This window comes from Heterodontus francisci, chromosome 2 (genome assembly GCF_036365525.1).
Source record: "Heterodontus francisci isolate sHetFra1 chromosome 2, sHetFra1.hap1, whole genome shotgun sequence".
Classification (NCBI taxonomy): domain Eukaryota; kingdom Metazoa; phylum Chordata; class Chondrichthyes; order Heterodontiformes; family Heterodontidae; genus Heterodontus; species Heterodontus francisci.
This window is the reverse complement of record NC_090372.1, coordinates 32,097,671-32,118,578: the sequence shown is the minus strand read 5'-3', so window position 1 is coordinate 32,118,578 and position 20,908 is coordinate 32,097,671. Positions and strand designations below refer to the sequence as shown.

Sequence of the window (20,908 nt, the reverse complement as noted above, 5' to 3'; positions counted from 1 at the left end):
TAAGTCTCTTCGACTCTCCACACTTTAGCCCCGCCTTTATGGCTGTCTGCCAGCTCTGGCGATCACTGGCAACTGACTCCCACGACTTGTGGTCAATGTCACAGGATTTCATCTTGCGTTTGCAGATGTCTTTAAAGCGGAGACATGGACAGCCGGTGGGTCTGATAACAGTGATGAGCTCGCTGTACAATGCGTCCTTGGCGATCCTGCCAGCTTCCATGTGGCTCACATGGCCAAGCCACCTCAAGCGCCACTGGTTCAGTAGCGTGTATATGATGAGGATGTTGGCCGCCTCGATGACTTCTGCGTTGGAGATACAGTCCTGCCACCTGATGCCAAGGATTCTCTGGAGGCAGCGAAGATGGAATGAATTGAGACGTCACTCTTGGCTGACATACATTGTCCAGGCCTCGCTGCCATAGAGCAAGGTACTGAGGACACAGGTTTGATACGCTCGGACTTTTGTGTTCCGTGTCAGTGTGCCATTTTCCCACATCCTCTTGGCCAGTCTGGACATAGCAGCAGATGCCTTTCCCATGCGCTTGTTAATTTCTGCATCGAGAGACAGGTTACTGGTGATAGTTGGGCCTAGGTAAGTGAACTCCTGAACCACTTCCAGAGTGTGGTCGCCGATATTGATGGATGGAGCATTTCTGACGTCCTGTTCCATGATGTTCGTTTTCTTGAGGCTGATGGTTAGGCCAAATTTGTTGCAGGCAGCCGCAAACCTGCCAATGAGTCTCTGCAGACACTCTTCTGTGTGGGATGTTAATGCAGCATTGTCAGCAAAGAGGAGTTCCCTGATGAGGACTTTCCGTACTTTGGTCTTCGCTTTAAGACGGGCAAGGTTGAACAACCTGCCATCTGATCTTGTGTGGAGGAAAATTCCTTCTTCTGAAGACTTGAACGCATGTTAGAGCAGCAGGAAGAAGAAGATCCCAAACAATATAGGTGCGAGAACACAGCCCTCTTTCACGCCACTCAGGATAGGAAAAGGGTCTGATGAGGTATCGCTATGCTGAATTGTGCCTTTCATATTATCATGGAATGAGGTGATGATACTTAGTAGCTTTGGTGGACATCCGATCTTTGTTAGTAGTCTGAAGAGACCACGTCTGCTGATGAGGTCAAAGGCTTTGGTGAGATCTATGAAAGCAACGTAGAGGGGCATCTGTTGTTTGTGGCATTTCTCCTGTAGCTGGCGAAGGGAGGACAGCACGTCAATGGTGGATCTCTCTGCTCGAAAGCTGCACTGTGCCTCAGAGTAGACGCACTCAGCCAGCTTCAGGATTCTGTTTAAAACGACTCGAGCAAAGACTTTCCCCACTATGCTGAGCAGGGAGATTCCACGGTAGTTGTTGCAGTCACCGCGGTCACCCTTGTTCTTATAGAGGGTGATGATATTTGCCTCGCACATGTCCTGTGGTACTGCTCCCTCATCCCAGCACAGGCAAAGCAGTTCATGCAGTGCTGAGAGTATAGCAGGCTTGGCACTCTTATTTCAGGGGTAATGCCATCCTTTCCAAGGGCTTTTCCACCAGCTAGAGAATCAATGGCATCACTGAGTTCCGATTTTGTTGGCTGTTCGTCCAGCTCATCCATGACTGGCAGAGACTGGGCTGCACTGAGGGCTGTCTCAGTGACAACATTTTCCCTGGAGTACAGTTCTAGGTAGTGCTCCACCCAGAGGTCCATTTGCTTGCGTTGGTCAGTGATCGTGTCCCCTGATTTAGACTTGAGGGTGGCGATCTTCTTGATGGTTGGCCCAAAAGCTCTCTTAATGCCATCATACATTTGTTTGATGTTTCCAGTGTCGGAGGCGAGCTGATTATGACTGCATAGGTGTTGCCAGTAGTCATTTGTACAGCGCCTGGCTGTTCTTTGTGCAGCACTTCTGGCTACTTTAAGTGCTACGGATGTTAAGTCGCTGGGGGCTTTCTTGTAGTTCAACAGTGCAATGCGCTTAGCAGCTATGACAGGTTCCAGCTCTTCAAAGTGAGATTGAAACCAGTCTGCATTCCGCTTCTCACTTTTGCCATAGGTGGTCATTGCTGAGTCATAGATGGCGTCTCTGATGTGGGCCCACTTGGTCTCTGCATCCTCTGTAGGATTGTTTTGAAGGGCTTTTTCAAGTTCAATGACTCCGACACCAACCACTCCCTGGTGTGCAGCAAAGTTAGACTCAAACCAAAGAAACTACATCACTCCAAGCAGAAGGGCCACCCGCGCATCAACACTAACAGAATTTCTTATCCACAGCTGTTACATAAGTTTCTAAATTCACTTGAAAAAGCCCTTATCTCTATCTAGTCTATCAAAAGTCCTCAAAATTTTGAACACCACTATTAAACCTCCCTTTAATCTTCTCTGTTCTAACTCATTCATTAATTTAAAACTGCTCAGTTTTAACATGAGGAACATGTTCAACCAATCAGTCTGGAGAAGCTAGGAAAAAAAAGTCTGCTCAAGGATTTTGGATACTAATTGTCATGAAATACAGAGACCAAAACTAAACATAGTATTCTCGGAGTCATGTCACCAAAAACAGGTACAAATTCAGAATCACCTCCTTTACACAGAATTTACAGCACAGAAACAGGCCATTCAGCCTCACTGAACCATGCCAGTGTTTGTGTTCCATATGAGCCTCCTCCCATCTTACTTCATCTCACACTGTCAGCATTTCCTTCAATTCCCTTCTCCCTCACGTACTTATCTAGCCTACCCTTAAATGCATCTATGCGACTCGCCTCAACTACTCACTGTGGTGGAGAGTTCCACATTCAAACCACTCTCTAGGTAAAGAAGATTCTTATTGGATTTATTAGTGACAATCTTTTTTTTATTCGTACACAGGATGTGGGCATTGTTGGCTAGGCCAGCATTTATTGCCCATCCCTAATTGCCCTCGAGAAGGTGGTGGTGAGCTGCCTTCTTGAACCGCTGCAGTCCTTGGGGTGTAGGTACACCTGCAGTGCTGTTAGGAAGGGTGTTCCAGGATTTTGAACCAGTGATAGTGAACCAGATATAGTTCCAAGTTAGGATGGTGTGTGGCTTGGAGGGGTACTTGCAGGCGGTGGTATTCCCATGCATTTGCTGCCCTTGTCCGTCGAGGTGGTAGAGGTTGTGGGTTTGGAAGGTGCTGTCAAAGGAGCCTTAGTGAGTTGCTGCAGTGCATCTTGTAGATGGTACACACTGCTGCAACAGTGTGTCGGTGGTGGAGGGAGTGAATGTTGAAGGTGGTGAATGGGGTGCCGATCAAGCAGGCTGCATTGTCCTGGATGGTGTTGAACTTCTCAAGTGTTGTTGGAACTGCACCCATCCAGGCAAGTGGAGAGTATTCCATCACACTCCTGACTTGTGCCCTATAGATGGTGGACAGGCATTAGGGAGACAGGGGTTGAGTTACTCGCCGCAGAATTCTCAGCCTCTGACCTGCTCTTGTAGCCATGGTATTTATGTGGCTGGTCCAGTTCAGTTTCTGGTCAATGGTAAGCCCTAGGATGTTGATAGTGCAGGATTCAGCGATGGTAATGCCATTGAATGTCAAGGGGAGATGGTTGGATTCTCTCTTGTTGGAGATGGTCATTGCCTGGCACTTTTGTGGCGCGAATGTTACTTGCCACTTATCAGCCCAAGCCTGGATGTTGTTCACATCTTGCTGCATATGGACATGGGCTGCTTCAATATTTGAGGAGTTGCAAATGGTGAACATTGTGCAATCATCAGCTAACATCCCCACTTCTGACCTTATGATGGAGGGAAGGTCATTGATGAAGCAGCTGAAGATTGATGGGCCTAGGAGACTACCCTGAGGAACTCCTGTAGTAATGTACTGGGACTGAGGCGATTGACCTCCAACAACCACAACCATCTTCCTTTGTGCAAGGTATGACTCTAACCAGGGGAGAGTTTTCCCCCTGATTCCCATTGACTCCAGTTTTGCTAGGGCTCCTTGATGCCATACTCAGTCAAATGCTGCCTTGATGTTAAGGCAGTCACTCTCACAAAGTTTCTGCAAATATACTGCTGCCCATACATGGATAAAATTTTCTCCCTTTCCCAGATCTGCTGCTTCTGCACCCCCAACTTTTGCGAAGCAGTTACCATCTGAGCCACGTGTCTACAGAGACTGTGCCAATCTATTTTCTTACAGGGAATGGGGGGGGTGCGGGGAATGGGGCGTCAATCTAAGATTTTGCCAGACTCGCGGTGGTATCCATTTGAGAGTTTTACAGATTCTTTTTAAAGAAATTGCCCAAGATATTTCAGTAGCAATGTTTTTTATTCTGAAGTTAATGAAAAAAGTTATGACCATTAGATTTGGACTCCACCCCACTCCTCCCCACCACAAGTGAAAACATCTCTATGTCTACCCTATCAAATCCCTTCATAATTTTGAACACCTCCAGGTAGCTCATCCATCAGCATTCTTTTTCTAGAGAGAAGAACCCTTAGTCTATTCAATCTTTCCTGAGAGTTATAATCTCCCAGTTCTGGTTTCATTCTTGTAAATCATTTGTGCATCTTCTCCAGTGCCTCGATATCCTTTTTATAATACTTAATCAAGGCACCAATCTAACTCAACATCTTATTTGCTTTCTTCCAGGTAAAGGCTTATGAGAACTTACCCTTGTAGATGTGGCATTAGCTGGCCAATAGTGATCTCTTGTGCCACCTTCTGGTAAAGATCATAGCTGTTTAACACCATAGACTCCAAGATTGCTAGCGACCGTTGTAACACAGACACATCCGTAGCAGATTTGTTCACATAACTTGCTATCTGAGAAGTACATAAAGACAACAGTAAGTTTCAAATCCTGACTTTAAAGTTTCTGTAAATACATTGATGCGCCTACATGGATACAATTTTCTCCCTTTCCCAGATCTGCTGCTTCTGCACCCCCAACTTCTGTGAAGCTGTCACCATCTGAGACACGTTTCTGCAGAGACTGTGCAATCTATTTTCTTTTACAGGGAGGGAGGGCGGGGAGTGGGGGGCAATGAGGGTGCCAATCTAAGATTTTGCCAGACTCACAGTGCTATCCATCTGAGAGTTTTACAGATTCTTTTTAAAGAAATTGCCCATCAAGATAGTTCAGTAGCAGTATTTTCAATTCTGAAGTTAATGAAAAAAGTTAAACATTATTTCCTATAGTGTACTTTGTGCTGCAGAGGCTACAGCAGAGAACAAGATAAAGGTGTTTAGCTGCTGATTTAACCTGCTTGTTTTTTTCCTTCACTTTATTTGTTGCAAGTTTTTCTTTGGTGTGAGGGGATGAAAGGAGAAAACAGAATATTGGTTGTTAATAATACACATTCAAAAATGAATATAAGAAAATGCATCTTGTGAAGTGTAACATATTGCAATATGTTTAGAGTACCAAATTGTGACGCAGGAGTCGGCCATTAGGCACTTCGAGCCTGCTCTGCCATTAAAAATGATCTTGACTGATCTTCTACCACAACTCCCCCTTCCTACACTCTCTCCATATCCCTTAATTCCCTTAGTATCGAAAAAATCTAAATTGATCTTTGGCTTGAATTTAAGTGTCAGCTGTGGCTCAGTTGGTAGCACTCTTGCCTCTGTGCCACAAGATACTGGTTTCAAGTCTTACATAAGAACATACAAATTAGGAGCAGGAGTAGGCTATTCGGCCCCTCGAACTTGCTCTGCCATTCAATATCATGGTTGATCTGACTGTAAATTCGACTCCATATTCCTGCCCACCCCCGATAGCCTTTCACCCCTTTGCTCTAGATTCTCCAACAAGGGGAAACAGCCTTTCCACATCCACCCTGTCAAAACCTCTCAGATTTTTATTTGTTTCAATCAAGTTTCCTTTTACTCTTCTAAACTCCAGCAGATACAAGCCTGGCTTGTCCAATCTTTCCTCATAAAACAACCCACCCATTCCAGGTTTTAGTCTAGAACTGCTTCCAAAGCATTTACATCCTGCCTTAAATAAGGAGACCAATACTGTACATGGTACTCCAGATGTGGTCTCACCAAAGACCTGTATAACTGAAGCATAACCTCCCTAACTTTTGTATTCAATTCCTCTCACAATAAATGATAACATTCTGTTAGCTTTCCTAATTACTTGCTGAATCTGCATACTAACCTTTTGCAATTCATGCACTAGCACCCAGATCCCTCTGCACTTCAGAGCTTTGCAATCTCTCACCAATTAGATAATATGCTTCTTTTTTATTCTTCTTGCCAAAATGGACAATTTCACATTTTTCCACACTATACTCCATTTGCCAGATCTTTGCCCACTCACTTAACCTATCTATATCCCTTTGTACGCTCCTTTTGTACTCTTCACAACTTACTTTCCCATCTATCTTTGAGTCATCAGCAAATTTAGCAACCATACCTTCGGTCCCTTCATCCAAGTCATTTATATAAACTGTTACTTGAGCATAAAAATCAAGGCTGACGCTCCAGTGCAGTACTGAGGGAGTGCTGCACTGTCGGAGGTGCCGTTTTTCAGATGAGACGTTAAACTGAGGCCCCGTCTGCACTCTCAGGTAGATGTAAAAGATCCCATGGCATTATTTCAAAGAGCAGGATAGTTATCCCTGGTGCCCTGGCCAACATTTAATACCTCTTTTGTAATGTTGATTGAAGAATAAGAGATATCTAGTCATTATCACATTGCTACTTCTGGGAGCTTGCTGCACACAGATTAGCTTCTGTATTTCCTACACTAAGAAATGAAGACTTGCATTTATATAGCGCCTTTCAAAACCACCACCATCTCAAAGCACTTTACAGCCAATGAAGTACTTCTGAAGTATAGTCACAGTTAAAACGTAGCTCTCCAGAGGGGGTTGTGTAATTACCTCTTAAAATACTTGCATAAATTTAGAAAATAGCTAACTACAAGCATACAACAGTATTTTTGCTTTGAGATTCTGTTGGCGTTCACAAATCATTCGCTCTATTTTTGCCTTTTCATCTCATTAGTGCTGGTTAAATGACTGCATGGCAACTCACCAGCAGTCATTAGCATTATGAGGATTTTTTTTGAAGTGTAACCACTCATCAGTGAGTTATCAACTTTAGCTATGGTGCTTTCACAGAGCAGAGAGAAAAGGAAACACTTCACTAGAGGGAAGGAAACACAATGAATTACTTCGAATTGCAAGGACTGTGGTTATACAAGCAAAACTGGAAGTCAGTTTACACACAAGGTTCCAGATCCAAAAATAGCATTGTGATAGTAACCAAATTTTAATGGCAGTGGTTGAGGGATAAAGGTTGGCCAGGACACCAGGCAGAGCTCCCCTGCTTTTCTACTACGTAGTTCCATGGGATCTTTAATGTCCACCCGAGAGAGCAGATGGGGCCTTAGTTTAATATCTTATCAAAAGGTCATCACCTCTGATGGTGCAGTACCTGCTCAGTGCTGCACTGATGCGTTGGCCAAGATTATGCACTCACGTTTCCTGAGTGAGGCTTGAGCTCACAACCTTCTACTCAGAGGTGAGTCTACCAACTGAATCAAGGCTGAGGGAATCCAACCTCAGCATAAAGGCAACGAGTTCGAGCACTGGGAGCCAAGACAAGTAGAAGCACTTCAGCTAGAAGGAGGTTCTGCAGAACATGCAGAATATTCCACTGACTTTCGAATGAAACATTAAACCAAGACTTCATCTGCCCTCTCCGCTGGGTGTAAAAGACCCATGGCACTATTTTAATGAAGAGCAGGGGAGTCCCTGGCCAATATTTATCCCTCAACCAACAGATTATTTGGCCATTATCTGTTTGTGGGCCACAATGTTGGATATGAGAACAACAGCCATTTAACTGGGGTTTAGCATTTGCAGGCAAGTCATGTCATGAAACTTCGAGGAATATATCTGACTGGAGTTGGCAACACTACACACTTGCAGATGAAAAAATACACTACTGCTCAAACTATGCGAAAGTCGCCTTGTGGAGGGAGGGAGGGGAGGAACTGTGCCTGAAAGTGGTACTATACATCAGCACAGCCATTTATCTCACACTGTTGCCACTGGTGATGCAGCATCAGACAGAGGTGATCTAATACATGCGTTTCAGATGATTAAAGGAGTTGGCAGGGTAGATTGAGGAACATAGAACCAGGAATAGGCCATTCAGCCTCTTGAGCCTATTCTGCCATTCAATTAGATCATGGCTGATCTGTATCGCAACCCCATTTACCCGACTTAGTTTTGTAACCTTTAATACCCTTGCTGACCAAAATTCTATCAATCTCAGGTTTCAAAATTTTCAAATGACCTAGCCACAACCTCTTTTTTGGTGTAAGAGTTTTCAAGATTTCCACTACTCTTTGTGTGAAGAAGTGCTTCCTGACATCATCCCTGAGTAGCCTAGTTCCAATTTTAAGGTTCTGCACCCTTGTTTCAGACTCCCCCACCAAAGGAAATAGTTTCTAACCTATCAATTCCTTTAATCATGTTAAACACCTCAATTAGATCACCCCTGAATCTTCTATATTCAATGGAATACAAGTCTAGTCTACACAATCTACCATCGTCATTTAAACTTTTAACCCCGGTATCATTCTGGTGAATCTGTGCTGTGCCCCTTCCATGCCCAATATGTTTTCCCGGAGTATGCTGCCCTGAACTGAATTCAGTATTCTAAACGGGGTCAAAAGAGTGCTTTATATATATTTGTAATGTAACTTCCACTCCTTTGTATTCCAGGAATTTTGACAAAGGCCACCATTTCCGAAGTCATTGAAATTATATTTTGTACCTGTCCACTAGCTTTCAGTGATTTTACGGAATCAAGGTAGATAGATGAAGTTGAGGCACAGATCAGCCATGATCCAACTGAATGCCAGAACAGGCTTGAGGGGCTGAATGACCTACTTCCGTTCCTTTGTTCCGAAACACTGTACGGGGCACAATGACTTACCAAACCTCTCCCTCCCAACACTCACCCCCACTTCATTCGTACAAATCACTCCAGCATCTCAGTACCTTTTTGATGAAAGCCACAGAGAACGTATCCCAGGAGACAATCCCGTGGTCCATGAGCTCAACGAACGCAGTCAAGGTGAATGACAACATGTCCCCAAAGCTGAAAAGATAAATGATGCACAAGTCAGTTCTAGCTATCTGAACTCAGGCAACATGAGAATTTTCTCTGAAGCTGCTTTTGCACAGCAAGAAACAAGGGGAGAGAATAAAACAGAAGAAAGCCCTACTGGTACCGTAACAAGCCCTGTAGGGTACCGTAGTTGTCAGAAAGCATGAAGAGCAGAAGGTAGCTGCAAAAAAAAAACCTGAACTAATTAAGTTATGCCATTAACTCAATAAACAGCAGTGCCACAATCTGAAAGGAAGTAGTATTAGTGGAAATAGTGCAGTGCAGCAAGAGACCATCACGCCACACAAGTGCCAGGCAATGACCATCTCCAATAAGAAAGAATCTAACCATCTCCCCTTGACATTCAATGGCATTGCCATTGCTGAATCCCCTACTACCAACATCCTGGGGATTACCATTGACCAGAAACTGAACTGCAGCAGCCATATAAATACTGTGGCCACAAAAGCAGGGAATTCCATGGTGAGTAACTCACCTACTGACTCCACAAGGCCTGTCCACCATCTACAAGGCACAAGTCAGGAGTGTGATGTAATACTCTCCACTTGCCTGGATGAGTGCGACTCCAGCAACACTCAAGAAGCTCGACACCATCCAGGACAAAGCAGCCTGCTTGATCGACACCCCATCCACCACCTTAAACATTCACTCCCTCCTCCACAGTGGCAGCAGTGTGTACCGTATACTGCAGCAACTCACCACACCTCCTTCGACTGCATCTTCCAAACCCGTGATCTCTTCCACCTAGACGGACAAGGGCAGCAGATGCATGGGAACACTGCCATCTGCAGGGTTCCCTCCAAGCCACACAGCATTCTATCTTGGAAATATATTGCCATTCCTTCACTGTTGCTGGATCAAAAATCCTGAAACTCCCTAACAGCACTGTGGGTGTACCAGCACTAGATGAATTGCAGTGGTTCAAGAAGGCAGCTCACCACCACTTTCTCAAGAGCAATTAGGGATGGAGAACAAATGCTGGCCTGGCCAGTGACGCCCACATCCCATAAAAATGAATAAAAAAGGACATTCCTATGTGATGACTTACAAGAACTCCCAGATTAGGTTAAGCAACCAGCTCCATCCACATACACAGTTTTACTGTCAGCAGGAGAGTTACCAGTCAGGCATTACAGCTCAGCCACATAATCAATCAGTTCTTTATTAGTAGACTGTTAGGGTTGGAATTGTAAATTTAAAAATAAGGAACAAGCTCATGCAACAAAATGTGGTTTTCTGAGTCACAAAGTGTACTTTCAGCGAGTGTGCAGCGAATTGGAGTTTGACTGTGACCTGTTCACGCAACTCTGCCTGGATTTTTGTGTTACCATTTTTGGAATGACAGAATTTGTGCAACAGGCTCGCTATGCCTCAATTTCTGTAATTGATGATGCATTATCCTCCTGTTTCACATATGATTTCTCCACACAGTTGTGAGAGAATGCAGACTGTCCTGTATCAGGGATTCACAATGGATAACTTGGATCCTGTTGATGCAGACTCTACACTCAAAAAGCACTAAAGATAGACTAATGTTGAATCTTCATGTACCTCGTCATGCAACAGTAAAATGCTTTTGATTCTCGCCTCATAGCAAAGACAGTCTGTTTGGGTCAGTATATTCCTGATTCCAGTGTAGCATTCCAATGAATGAAACCCACTCATTATAGTGATAAAGTGCTAAATAGTGCACGCATTGGTAACATCTCATCAAGGTGAAACATTTCAAAGCATTGGCTGCACTTTTATTTTGGAATGTAGTTACTGTTAGACACAGGCAGTGAGCATCTGACAATAATCCTCAAAGAGCAATGAGATAAATAACTAGACAATCGGTTTTTTAAAAATAAAATTATGAATGGGGTGAAGTGCAAAACCTGGCCAGGATCTGAGAGAACTCCTTGCCCTTCTTCAAATGGCACCATGGAATCTTTTGCATCCACCTGGATCAGGCAGGCCAGTCTTGGTTTAACATCCTAAGGAGAACACCCCCGGCACACCTTTGGCACTGCACCTGTCTATCAACCTGGAGTCAAATGATTGAACCACATTTTGAGGCTCAATCCAACAATCTCCAAACAACAGAGCATTATATTCCTCACCAAATTAATTAGGTGCTTAACTCACCATCACAACTAAAAAAAAACCCCAATCTAAGTTTTTTTTTAAATGCAAATGTACTTCACCTTCAATGTACCATTTATTTTCCAGGAGGCTGATTAATTTCAACTTGGAGTCGATGACCTGTGTGTTCACTGTTACACTTTTTCTTCACAGAGGGTCATTCTACTCACTTTTCATAGTGGTAACCGTACATAGACTATGCCATATACTATAGGCCTCGCTGCTTTCCAGACCCTCCTCCCCAATTTACATTCCTAAACAAACCAAACTTGCAGCCTCTGCCTTATTTAGAACCCTTCTAAAACCCTTGTTAAAGACCCTGTGAAAGGCCCTGTCCCAGCGGCCTCCAGTGTCTTTCTTAAGTGATCATCCTCCACACTCGAGCCTGGACAGCAGTTATCCATTGGAAGAAGTTGACCCAGTGTGCGAACGAGCTCTGCCAAGTCCCTAACTACACCGTCTCCACCAACATTGCAATAAATGACAAAATAACTAGCTGCCAACTTTCCCCAATGTTGGAAGATGTTCCATTCAGGTGAACAATGTAAAAGCCAAACCAAAAAAATCTCAGCCCCTCTTTGAGCAGAGAAGGTTAAAGGGGAGATTTAAAAGAGATGTTCAAAATTCTAAAGGGTTTTGATAGCGTAGATAAGGAGAAACTACTTCCACTGGCAGAATGGTCAGTCACCAGAGGACACAGATTTAAGATAATTGGCATTGGAACCAAAAGGGAGATGAGGAGAAATTATTTTAAGCAGTGAGTGAAAGCACTGCCTGAAAGGGTGCTGGAAGCAGATTCAATTTTCAAAAGGGCACTGGATATATACTTGAAAAGGAAAAACTTTCAGGGCGATGGGGAAGAAGCAGTGGCATGCAACTAATCAGATAGCTCTTTCAAAGAGCCGGGAAAGGCACACTGGGCCAAATGGCCTCCTTCTGTTCTTTATAATTCTATGCAATGAGAAATGCCCCTGATCCTGATACTCACATTGCTGGCACTCTAAAGGTTACCCATGATGGCACTGTAAAGAAAGTTGTCTAAGATGGCACTTTAACCATATATAATGGAAAGCACTGCGTACTGAATCTGAAAGACACTATTTTAGGGTGAGTGCAAAAGAGACCTTCATTAACGTGACAGCAGAACAGTCAGCCTTCCAGCCACATTATAAAAGGGATCGGGGAGTTGATGACAACCTACACGTGGTGTCCATGTGTGTGCTAATGTATCGAGAACTTGCCAGGTAATGTCATCAAGAAGCCAACCAAACTGAAAGCGGCCTCCCAGTCTGAAAAGCATTGAACATTTCAGCCAAAGCTTCCTCTCAGGACCAACCAATCTAGATCCAGCAATCCACATTTATCACCTCAATGTTGAAGGTCTCTCTAGAGAAAAGTGAGAGAACTTGTCAAGGGGACTTAGATTGCAAATTATCAACATTTTTGCCCTGAATGAAACCCACCTGTCTGAACCAAACCCATACCGAATACAGATCCATGGATTCCACTTGATAATGTGCCAATATCACCTAAAATACGGTACTGGTCACATACATCAGGGCCGGCCTAATTACCGAAGCTGAAGAAATCCCACCAGCATACAGCTCACCACTCTCCATTAAATCAGAGTGGACAAACTGACCGTCATGAATGTCTGGTTGATTGGCATCATTCCATCTACGCAAGATGATGAACACGCAGCAAACAATCCATTTAGGATGGGTGTCTTCTCGGTGCACCTTTGCTGATGGCTGTGAAGGCTAATCCTTGTGAGACAGGTTCTGCCACAGGTGCTGCATGTGAAGCTGTCAAGTAATACTGTGAGTTGTTGTTTTTGACATTGGCGCCTGTTACCAAGCTTGCGTAGCAACTGGTCGTCGTGGTAGTGCACACCAGTCCACAGGATGTGTCACCATTTCCCTCTTTCACCAGCTAGTGACTCCCAGGTGCGATAGTCAACATTAAGGGCCTTCAAATCACACTTGCAAGCATCCTTGAAGTAGAGCTTTGGGCGCCCTATTGGTCATCTGGCACTGGCTACCTCACCATACAGAAGGTCCTTGGGTATGCAACCATCTTCCATCCTGTGGATGTGTCCCATCCACCTAAGCCGCTTCTGTTTGATTAGTGCCAACGCACTTGGGAGCTCCGTCTGAGAGGGCTGCCGCATTTGTGATTTTGTCCTGCCAGGATATACCCATAATGCGCCGAAGACAGCGAAGATGGAAATTATTGAGCTTCTTCTCCTGGTAGCAAGTCGCCCATGTTTCACAGCCATGCAGAAAAGTGCTGAGAACACAGGCCTTATAAACCATCAGCTTGGTCCTAAGGGTCAGCTTGGCGTTACCTCATGCGCGTTTTGCAAGTCTGCCAAAGGTGGTAGCTGCTTTCCCTATGCGTGTATCGAGCTATGCATCAAGGGACAGATTGTCTGTCACAATGAACCCCAGGTAGCAGAATTTGCTAACCACTTCCAGTAGAGCGTTTTTGTGTGATCAGGGGCAGAAATGCAGCACCTTGTCCTGTGACCACGGTTTTCTTGGTGCTTATAATCAAGGAGAACAGGTTACAGGCATGGGAGAGACAGTTCAAGAGTCTTTGTAGCTGAATCTCCATGTGAGCAACTAGTGCAGCATCATCAGTGTAGAGGATTCTCTGATCAGGACGCAATGTGTTTTGTCTTCACTTTCAGCCTTGATGAATTGTAGAGCTTGCCGTCTGACCTAGTGTGCAAGTAGACTCCTTCCATATCAGCAGGGAAGTCGAAGGTCAGGAGCATGGAGAAGATGATGCCAAACAGAGTGAGGGCTAGGACACAACCCTGTTTCACTCCGAAAGTGTCAGAAGTGGAGCCATCAAACTGTACTGTGCAGTGCATGTTGTCATGGAAGGGAGTGGATGAGACTGAGGAGCTTTGGTGAACAGCCAATTTTTCCCTGCTCTGCTGACGATGTCGAATGCCTTAGTGAGATCTACGAAAGTTAGGTAAAGGGGTATACTCTGTTCTCTACACTTCTCTTGTAGCTGGCATATGAAGAAGATCATATTCACAGTAGATCTGCCAACACGGAAACTGCAATGTGCTTCCGGGTACACTCGGTCTACAAGTAAATGGAATCTTTTAAGTATGACCCGAGCAAAAGCCTTCCCCCTGTCACTAAGGAGTGAGATGCCCCTGCAGTCACACAAATCATCATATGTAAATGTCTACAAGCTGTGAAAAATATGGCCAACAATTGCCCTACCAACCATCAACCACTCAGTCATCTACATTGGTGATTTCAACAGCCACCACTAAACGTGGGGCTTCCAAAAAGTAGAAGGCTGGGCATTGCCCTCTGATACCCATCTCTTAGAACATAGAACAGTACAGCACAGTACAGGCCCTTCAGCCCACGATGTTGTGCCGAACCTTTAACCTACTCTAAGATCAAACTACCTACATACCCTTCATTCTACTATCATCCATGTACCTATCCAAGAGTCGCTTAAATGTCCCTAATGTATCTGCTTCTACTACCACTGCTGGCAGTGCATTCCACGCACCCACCACTCTCTGTGTAAAGAACCTACCTCTGACATCTCCCCGAAACCTTCCTCCAATCACCTTAAAATTATGCCCCCTGGTGATAGCCCTTTCCGCCCTGGGAAAAAGTCTCTGGCTATCCACTCTATCTATGCCTCTCATCATCTTGTACACCTCTATCAAGTCACCTCTCATCCTTCTTCGTTCCAATGAGAAAAGCCCTAGCACGCTCAACCTTTTTTCGTAAGACATGCCCTCCAGTCCAGGCAGCATCCTGGTAAATCTCCTCTGCACCCTCTCTAAAGCTTCCACATCCTTCCTATAATGAGGCGACCAGAACTGAACACAATATTCCAAGTGTGGTTGAACCAGGGCTTTATAGAGCTGCAGCATAACCTCGCGGCTCTTAAACTCAATCCCCCTGTTAATGAAAGCCAACACACCATACGCCTTCTTAACAACCCTATCAACTTGGGTGGCAACTTTCAGCGATCTATGGACATGGACCCCAAGATCCCTCTGTTCCTCCACACTACCAAGAATCCTGTCTTTAAGCCTGTATTCTGCATTCAAATTCGACCTTCCAAAATGAATCACTTCACACTTTTCCAGGTTGAACTCCATCTGCCACTTCTCAGCCCAGCTCTGCATTCTGTCAATGTCCCGTTGCAACCTACAACAGCCTTCCACACTATCCACAACTCCAGCAACCTTCGTGTCATCGGCAAACTTGCTAACCCAGCCTTCCACTTCCTCATCCAAGTCATTTATAAAAATCACAAAGAGCAGAGGTCCCAGACCAGATCCCTGCGGAACACCACTGGTCACCAAGCTCCAGGCTGAATACTTTCCATCTATTACCACCCTCTGTCTTCTATGGGCCAGCCAATTCTGTATCCAAACAGCCAACTTTCCCTGTATCCCATGCCTCCTTACTTTCTGAATGAGCCTACCATGGGGAACCTTATCAAACGCCTTGCTAAAATCCACATACACCACATCCACTGCTCTTCCTTCATCAATGTGTTTTGTCACATCTTCAAAGAATTCAATAAGGCTTGTGAGGCATGACCTGCCCCTCACAAAGCCATGCTGACTGTCTCTAATCAAACTATGCTTTTCCAAATAATCATAAATCCTGTCTTTCAGAATCCTCTCCAATAATTTTCCCACTACCGACGTAAGACTGACTGGTCTATAATTCCCAGGGTTATCCCTATTCCCTTTCTTGAACAAGGGAATAACATTTGCCACCCTCCAATCATCCGGTACTACTCCAGTGGACAGTGAGGACGCAAAGAGCATTGCCAAAGGCGCGGCAATCTCTTCCCTCGCTTCCCTTAATATCCTTGGGTATATCCCGTCTGGCCCCGGGGACTTATCTGTCCTCACGTCTTTCAAAATTTCCAGCACATCCTCCCTCTTAACATCAACCTGTTCGAGCATATCAGCCTGTTTCACGCTGTCCTCACAAACGACCAGGTCCCTCTCACTAGTGAATACTGAAGCAAAGTATTCATTTAGGACCTCCCCTACCTCCTCCGACTCCGGGCACAAGTTCCCTCCACTATCCCTGATTGGCCCTACCTTCACTCTGGCCATCCTCTTGTTCCTCACATAAGTGTAGAACGCCTTGGGATTTTCGTTAATCCTACCCGCCAAGACTTTTTCATGTCCCCTTCTAGCTCTCATAAGTCCATTCTTCAGTTCCTTCCTGGCTGCCTTGTAACCCTCTAGAGCCCTGTCTGATCCTTGCTTCCTCAACCTTAAGTAAGCTTCCTTCTTCCTCTTGACTAGTTGTTCCACATCTCTTGTCATCCAAGGTTCCTTCACCCTACCATCCCTTCCTTGCCTCATGGGGACAAACCTATCCAGCAGTCGCAGCAAGTGCTCCCTAAACAACCTCCACATTTCTGTCGTGCATTTCCCTGAGAACATCTGTTCCCAATTTATGCTCCCCAGTTCCTGCCGAATAGCATTGTAATTTCCCCTCCCCCAATTAAATATTTTCCCATCCCGTCTGCTCCTGTCCCTCTCCATGACTATAGTAAAGGTCAGGGAGTTGTGATCACTATCACCGAAATGCTCTCCCACCGAGAGATCTGCCACCTGGCCTGGTTCGTTGCCAAGCACCAAATCCAACATAGCCTCCCCTCTTGTCGGCCTATCTACATATTGAGTCAGGAAACCTTCCTGGACACACCGGACAAAAACTGCTCCACCCAAACTATTTGCACTAAGGAGGTTCCAATCAATATTAGGGAAGTTGAAGTCACCCATGACAACAACCCTGTTACTTCTGCACGTTTCCAAAATCTGCCTCCCAATCTGCTCCTCCGTGTCTCTGTTGCTATTGGGGGGTCTATAGAAAACTCCCAATAAAGTGACTGCTCCTTTCCTGTTTCTGACCTCCACCCATAATGACTCAGTAGACAAACCCTCCTCGACGACCTCCCTTTCTGCAGCTGTGATACTATCCCTGATTCGCAATGCCACTCCCCCACCTCTTTTACCTCCCTCCCTATTCCTTTTGAAACATCTAAACCCCGGAACATCCAACATCCATTCCTGGCCCTGTGATATCCAAGTCTCCGTAATGGCCACAACATCGTAGCTCCAAGTACTGATCCATGCTCTAAGTTCATCACCCTTATTCCTGACACTTCTTGCGTTAAAATAGACACACTTCAACCCATCATACTGGCTGCAACTTTGCCCTGTCAACTGTCTAACCTTCCTCACAGAGTCTCTGCACTCTGTATCTGCCTGTTCATCAGCTACCCCATCCACTGTTCCGTAGCTCCGGTTCCCATCCCCCTGCCAAACCAGTTTAAGCCCTCCCGAAGAGCTCTAACAAACCTCCCGCCCAGGATATTGGTGCCCCTCCAGTTCAGATGCAACCCGTCCTTCTTGTACAGGTCCCACCTTCCCCAGAATGTATCCCAATGATCCACATAACTGAAGCTCTCCCTCCTACACCAGCTCTGTAGCCAATGTCAAACTGCCAGGCACTTTTTTCTGCCTGCTGGTGGAAAGAAATACTCACTGGACCTCTGTTTCATGACTCGTAATAGCAAAGGGCCTGCTCCTGAAAGATCCTTATGAACTTTCCCCACTCACACCGACGATCCAGCATCATAAACGTAGGGATCAAGGTGCCAACAATCGCCTCGGTTCCAATACCAAGGTAGAGTTTCTGTAAGGCTTCATGGTCCATCTTCACAAGCATTGTTGAGAACACAATCCAGAGAATACCACCGTCCCCAAAAGATTATGAGCATTTTGCTCAACTACTGAAAGTGGGGGCCACCAGAAGTATCCCACGTGACTACAGGAAAGGTTAAAGTACCATGCTCGTCCCACGAGTGAAAAACTGCTGGCAGAATTTGATGTCACTCATGACCCAGATACAGCTTTGCAGAACATCTCCGCTCAGTCCGCAAGCAGGACCCTGAGCTTCCGGTTGCTTGCCATTTCAACACTCCCCCCTGCTCTCATGCTCACATCTCTGTCCTGGGATTGCTGCAGTGTTCCAGTGAACATCAACGCAAGCTCGAGGAACAGCATCTCATCTACCGATTAGGCACACTACAGCCTGCCGGACTGAACATTGAGTTCAATAATTTCAGAGCATGACAGCCCCCCACTTTACTTTCATTTTTAGTCATTTTTAGTTATTTTTTCTTCCTTTTTTTTTACATTCCTTTTTACATTTTTTACAATCTTTTTTTGCATTTATTTCATTTCATCTTAGTTTGTTCAGTTTGCTTACCCACTGTTTTTTTCAGGTTGTTTTTCTTCAGGTTTGCACTTGCTGCTGTTCAATATTCAGTATATTCACACCTATTCTGTACTAATGCTTTGTCTTTCAACACACCATTAACATATTGTTTGCCTTTGCTCCGTGACCTTTTGGTCAGCTATGTGGCCTGGTCCAATCTGCACCTTCTCCTTTGTTATCTCTTGCCCAACCCCCACCTCACTTGTTTAGAATCTGTGACTTTTCTAATATTTGTCAGTTCCGAAGAAGGGTCACTGACCCGAAACGTTAACTCTGCTTCTCTTTCCACAGATGCTGCCAGAACTGCTGAGTGAATCCAGCATTTCTTGTTTTTGCAACAGCACTCATGGATTCCTAAACAAAGGCAGAATTGTGCGTTGGAAAAGAAACCACTGAAAACCTTAATTTCTCATGCTCCATCAGGAAATCCTGGAACTTGCTTTGTCGGCTTGGCACTGCCTCACTGCCCCAACATGAGTTGCCAAGGGTTGGTGCAGATGCCATTGCAGCCTGCCTTCTAACCAACTTAAAGGCTATGAATACCTCTGAAAACAGATGCAAAGAAAAAGTTACTTGAGCTCTCACTGCAAAAGGCCACTTCACACATCACTTTTTCGAGTGCCTTCACTGCCAAAGAAGTGGAGAAGAGTGCTGACATCCACCATAGGAATTAATGGCATCTACCCAGAATTCCTCAAGAACCAGGGTCTAAATGGATGGATGTGGCTTACCAAACTCTCTTCCAACATCTTTGACATGGATATTCCCAGAAGTCTGGTGCCATTCCAAAGCTGTTGCTATCTGAAAGCCAGGAAAACCAGCCAACAATCCCAAAAGCTATGGTCACATGACTCTTCTGTCTCCTGTCCACAAGGTTGTGGAATAGTTCATCTTTGACTGGATAAAACCAGTTTTAGAAAGCACCCTCCAAGCAAGCAGGCGAGCTTCAGAGAAGTAGCTGCCCTGACCAGGTCATTGCACTCACTACCTAAGGCAGGATTCCAGAAACAGTTGAACACTATAGCTACTTCATAGACCTGTCATCAGCATATAACAATGCCTGGCATGAACGTCTGCTACTGAAGCCTTCAACAATCAATGTTGCAAAACTCTTAGGCTTATCAACACCCCAACGAGCAACTCTGAAGTTCTATGTCTATCTTGTTGACAAGACCAGCTAAACATGGATGCTCAACAATGGTCTGCCACAGGGGTCGGTGCTTGCACAGGCCTTTTTCAACACCTATACGGCAGACATGCCCTACACCAAAACCCAGAGGTTTGTCTAATGACAATGACAGCACTACATACACAGACATCAATGCTGACAGCAGGAGGTCACTTCCAGACCTGGCACTTTCGTCCCAATTGAGAAAAGGCAATTGTTTCGACGTTTCATTTGGACACTGCCATCGCTGGAAAAGAACTCAACGTTTCTTTCTGTGGAAGATAACTTACCCATAACCCCCACCCAAAATACCTGCGTGTTACCCTGAATAGGATTTTCACCTATTGGCCACATCTTGTCAACACTAGCCAAAAAGTAAAATCCAGGGTAATCCCGATCAGAAACTCACAGGAACATTAAGGGTGACAACAGCCAGAACACTTTACACTGTAACAGTGACCCCAGTCTACTCTGCCACAGAATACTACTCTGCCGCCAGGTCCTGCAGCAGCCACACAAAGATCATGGACATACAGCTAAACGCCACCATGCAGACAGTGTCAGAGATGTTCAAGTCCACTCCAACTGAGTGGCTCCCAGTGCTGTCCCACATTTCCCCGTCTCCCATTTGATGAGGGCTGACCCGAAATGGAATTGTGGCCATGAGTCCCAGATTATGGGACACATCACATCAACCTGCCCACTCAGATGTGTTGCGGGAGGCATCACGTTCCTCCACTCGGCATCTCAGGAGGCCATGGAATGTATAGCCAAATAAGACATCCATATATACACACACATACAAAAAGGAGAGTAGATAAAGTAAATGTTAGCCCTTCAAAGTAAGAGGCAGAAGAAGTTATCATGGGGAATGAGGAAATGGCAGAAACATTGAAAAAATATTGTGTGTCTATCTTCAAAGTAAAAGGCACAAATTTTATACCAGAAATAAAAGGTAACCATGGGCAAATAAGTGCGAGGAACTGAAGCTAATTAATATCAGCAGAGAAGGCACATTGGAGAAACTAGTGGGACTAAAAGCCAACAAATCCCCAGGAACTGATGGACTACATCTTAGGGTTCTAAAAGAGGCTTCAGAAATAGTGGATGCACTGAATATGGTTTTCCAAAATTCGCTAGATTCTACAATGGTCCCAGTGGGAATTAGAAGTTAATAAATGTAACAACACTATT

General features: G+C 45.0%; 1 protein-coding gene across 6 annotated transcripts in view; it reads right to left on the bottom strand.

Moving 5' to 3' along the window:
- Positions 1-20,908, bottom strand: part of elmo1 (engulfment and cell motility 1 (ced-12 homolog, C. elegans)) — a 321,507-nt gene that overhangs the window by 176,249 nt on the left and 124,350 nt on the right. For all 6 annotated transcript variants that reach the window (XM_068056594.1, XM_068056610.1, XM_068056619.1 and 3 more), the window contains 2 exons: positions 8,986-9,085; positions 4,632-4,783 (listed from right to left, as the gene is read on the bottom strand). In XM_068056594.1, the coding sequence (XP_067912695.1) occupies positions 4,632-4,783; positions 8,986-9,085 (252 nt within the window). The remainder of the gene's footprint in view (positions 1-4,631; positions 4,784-8,985; positions 9,086-20,908) is intronic.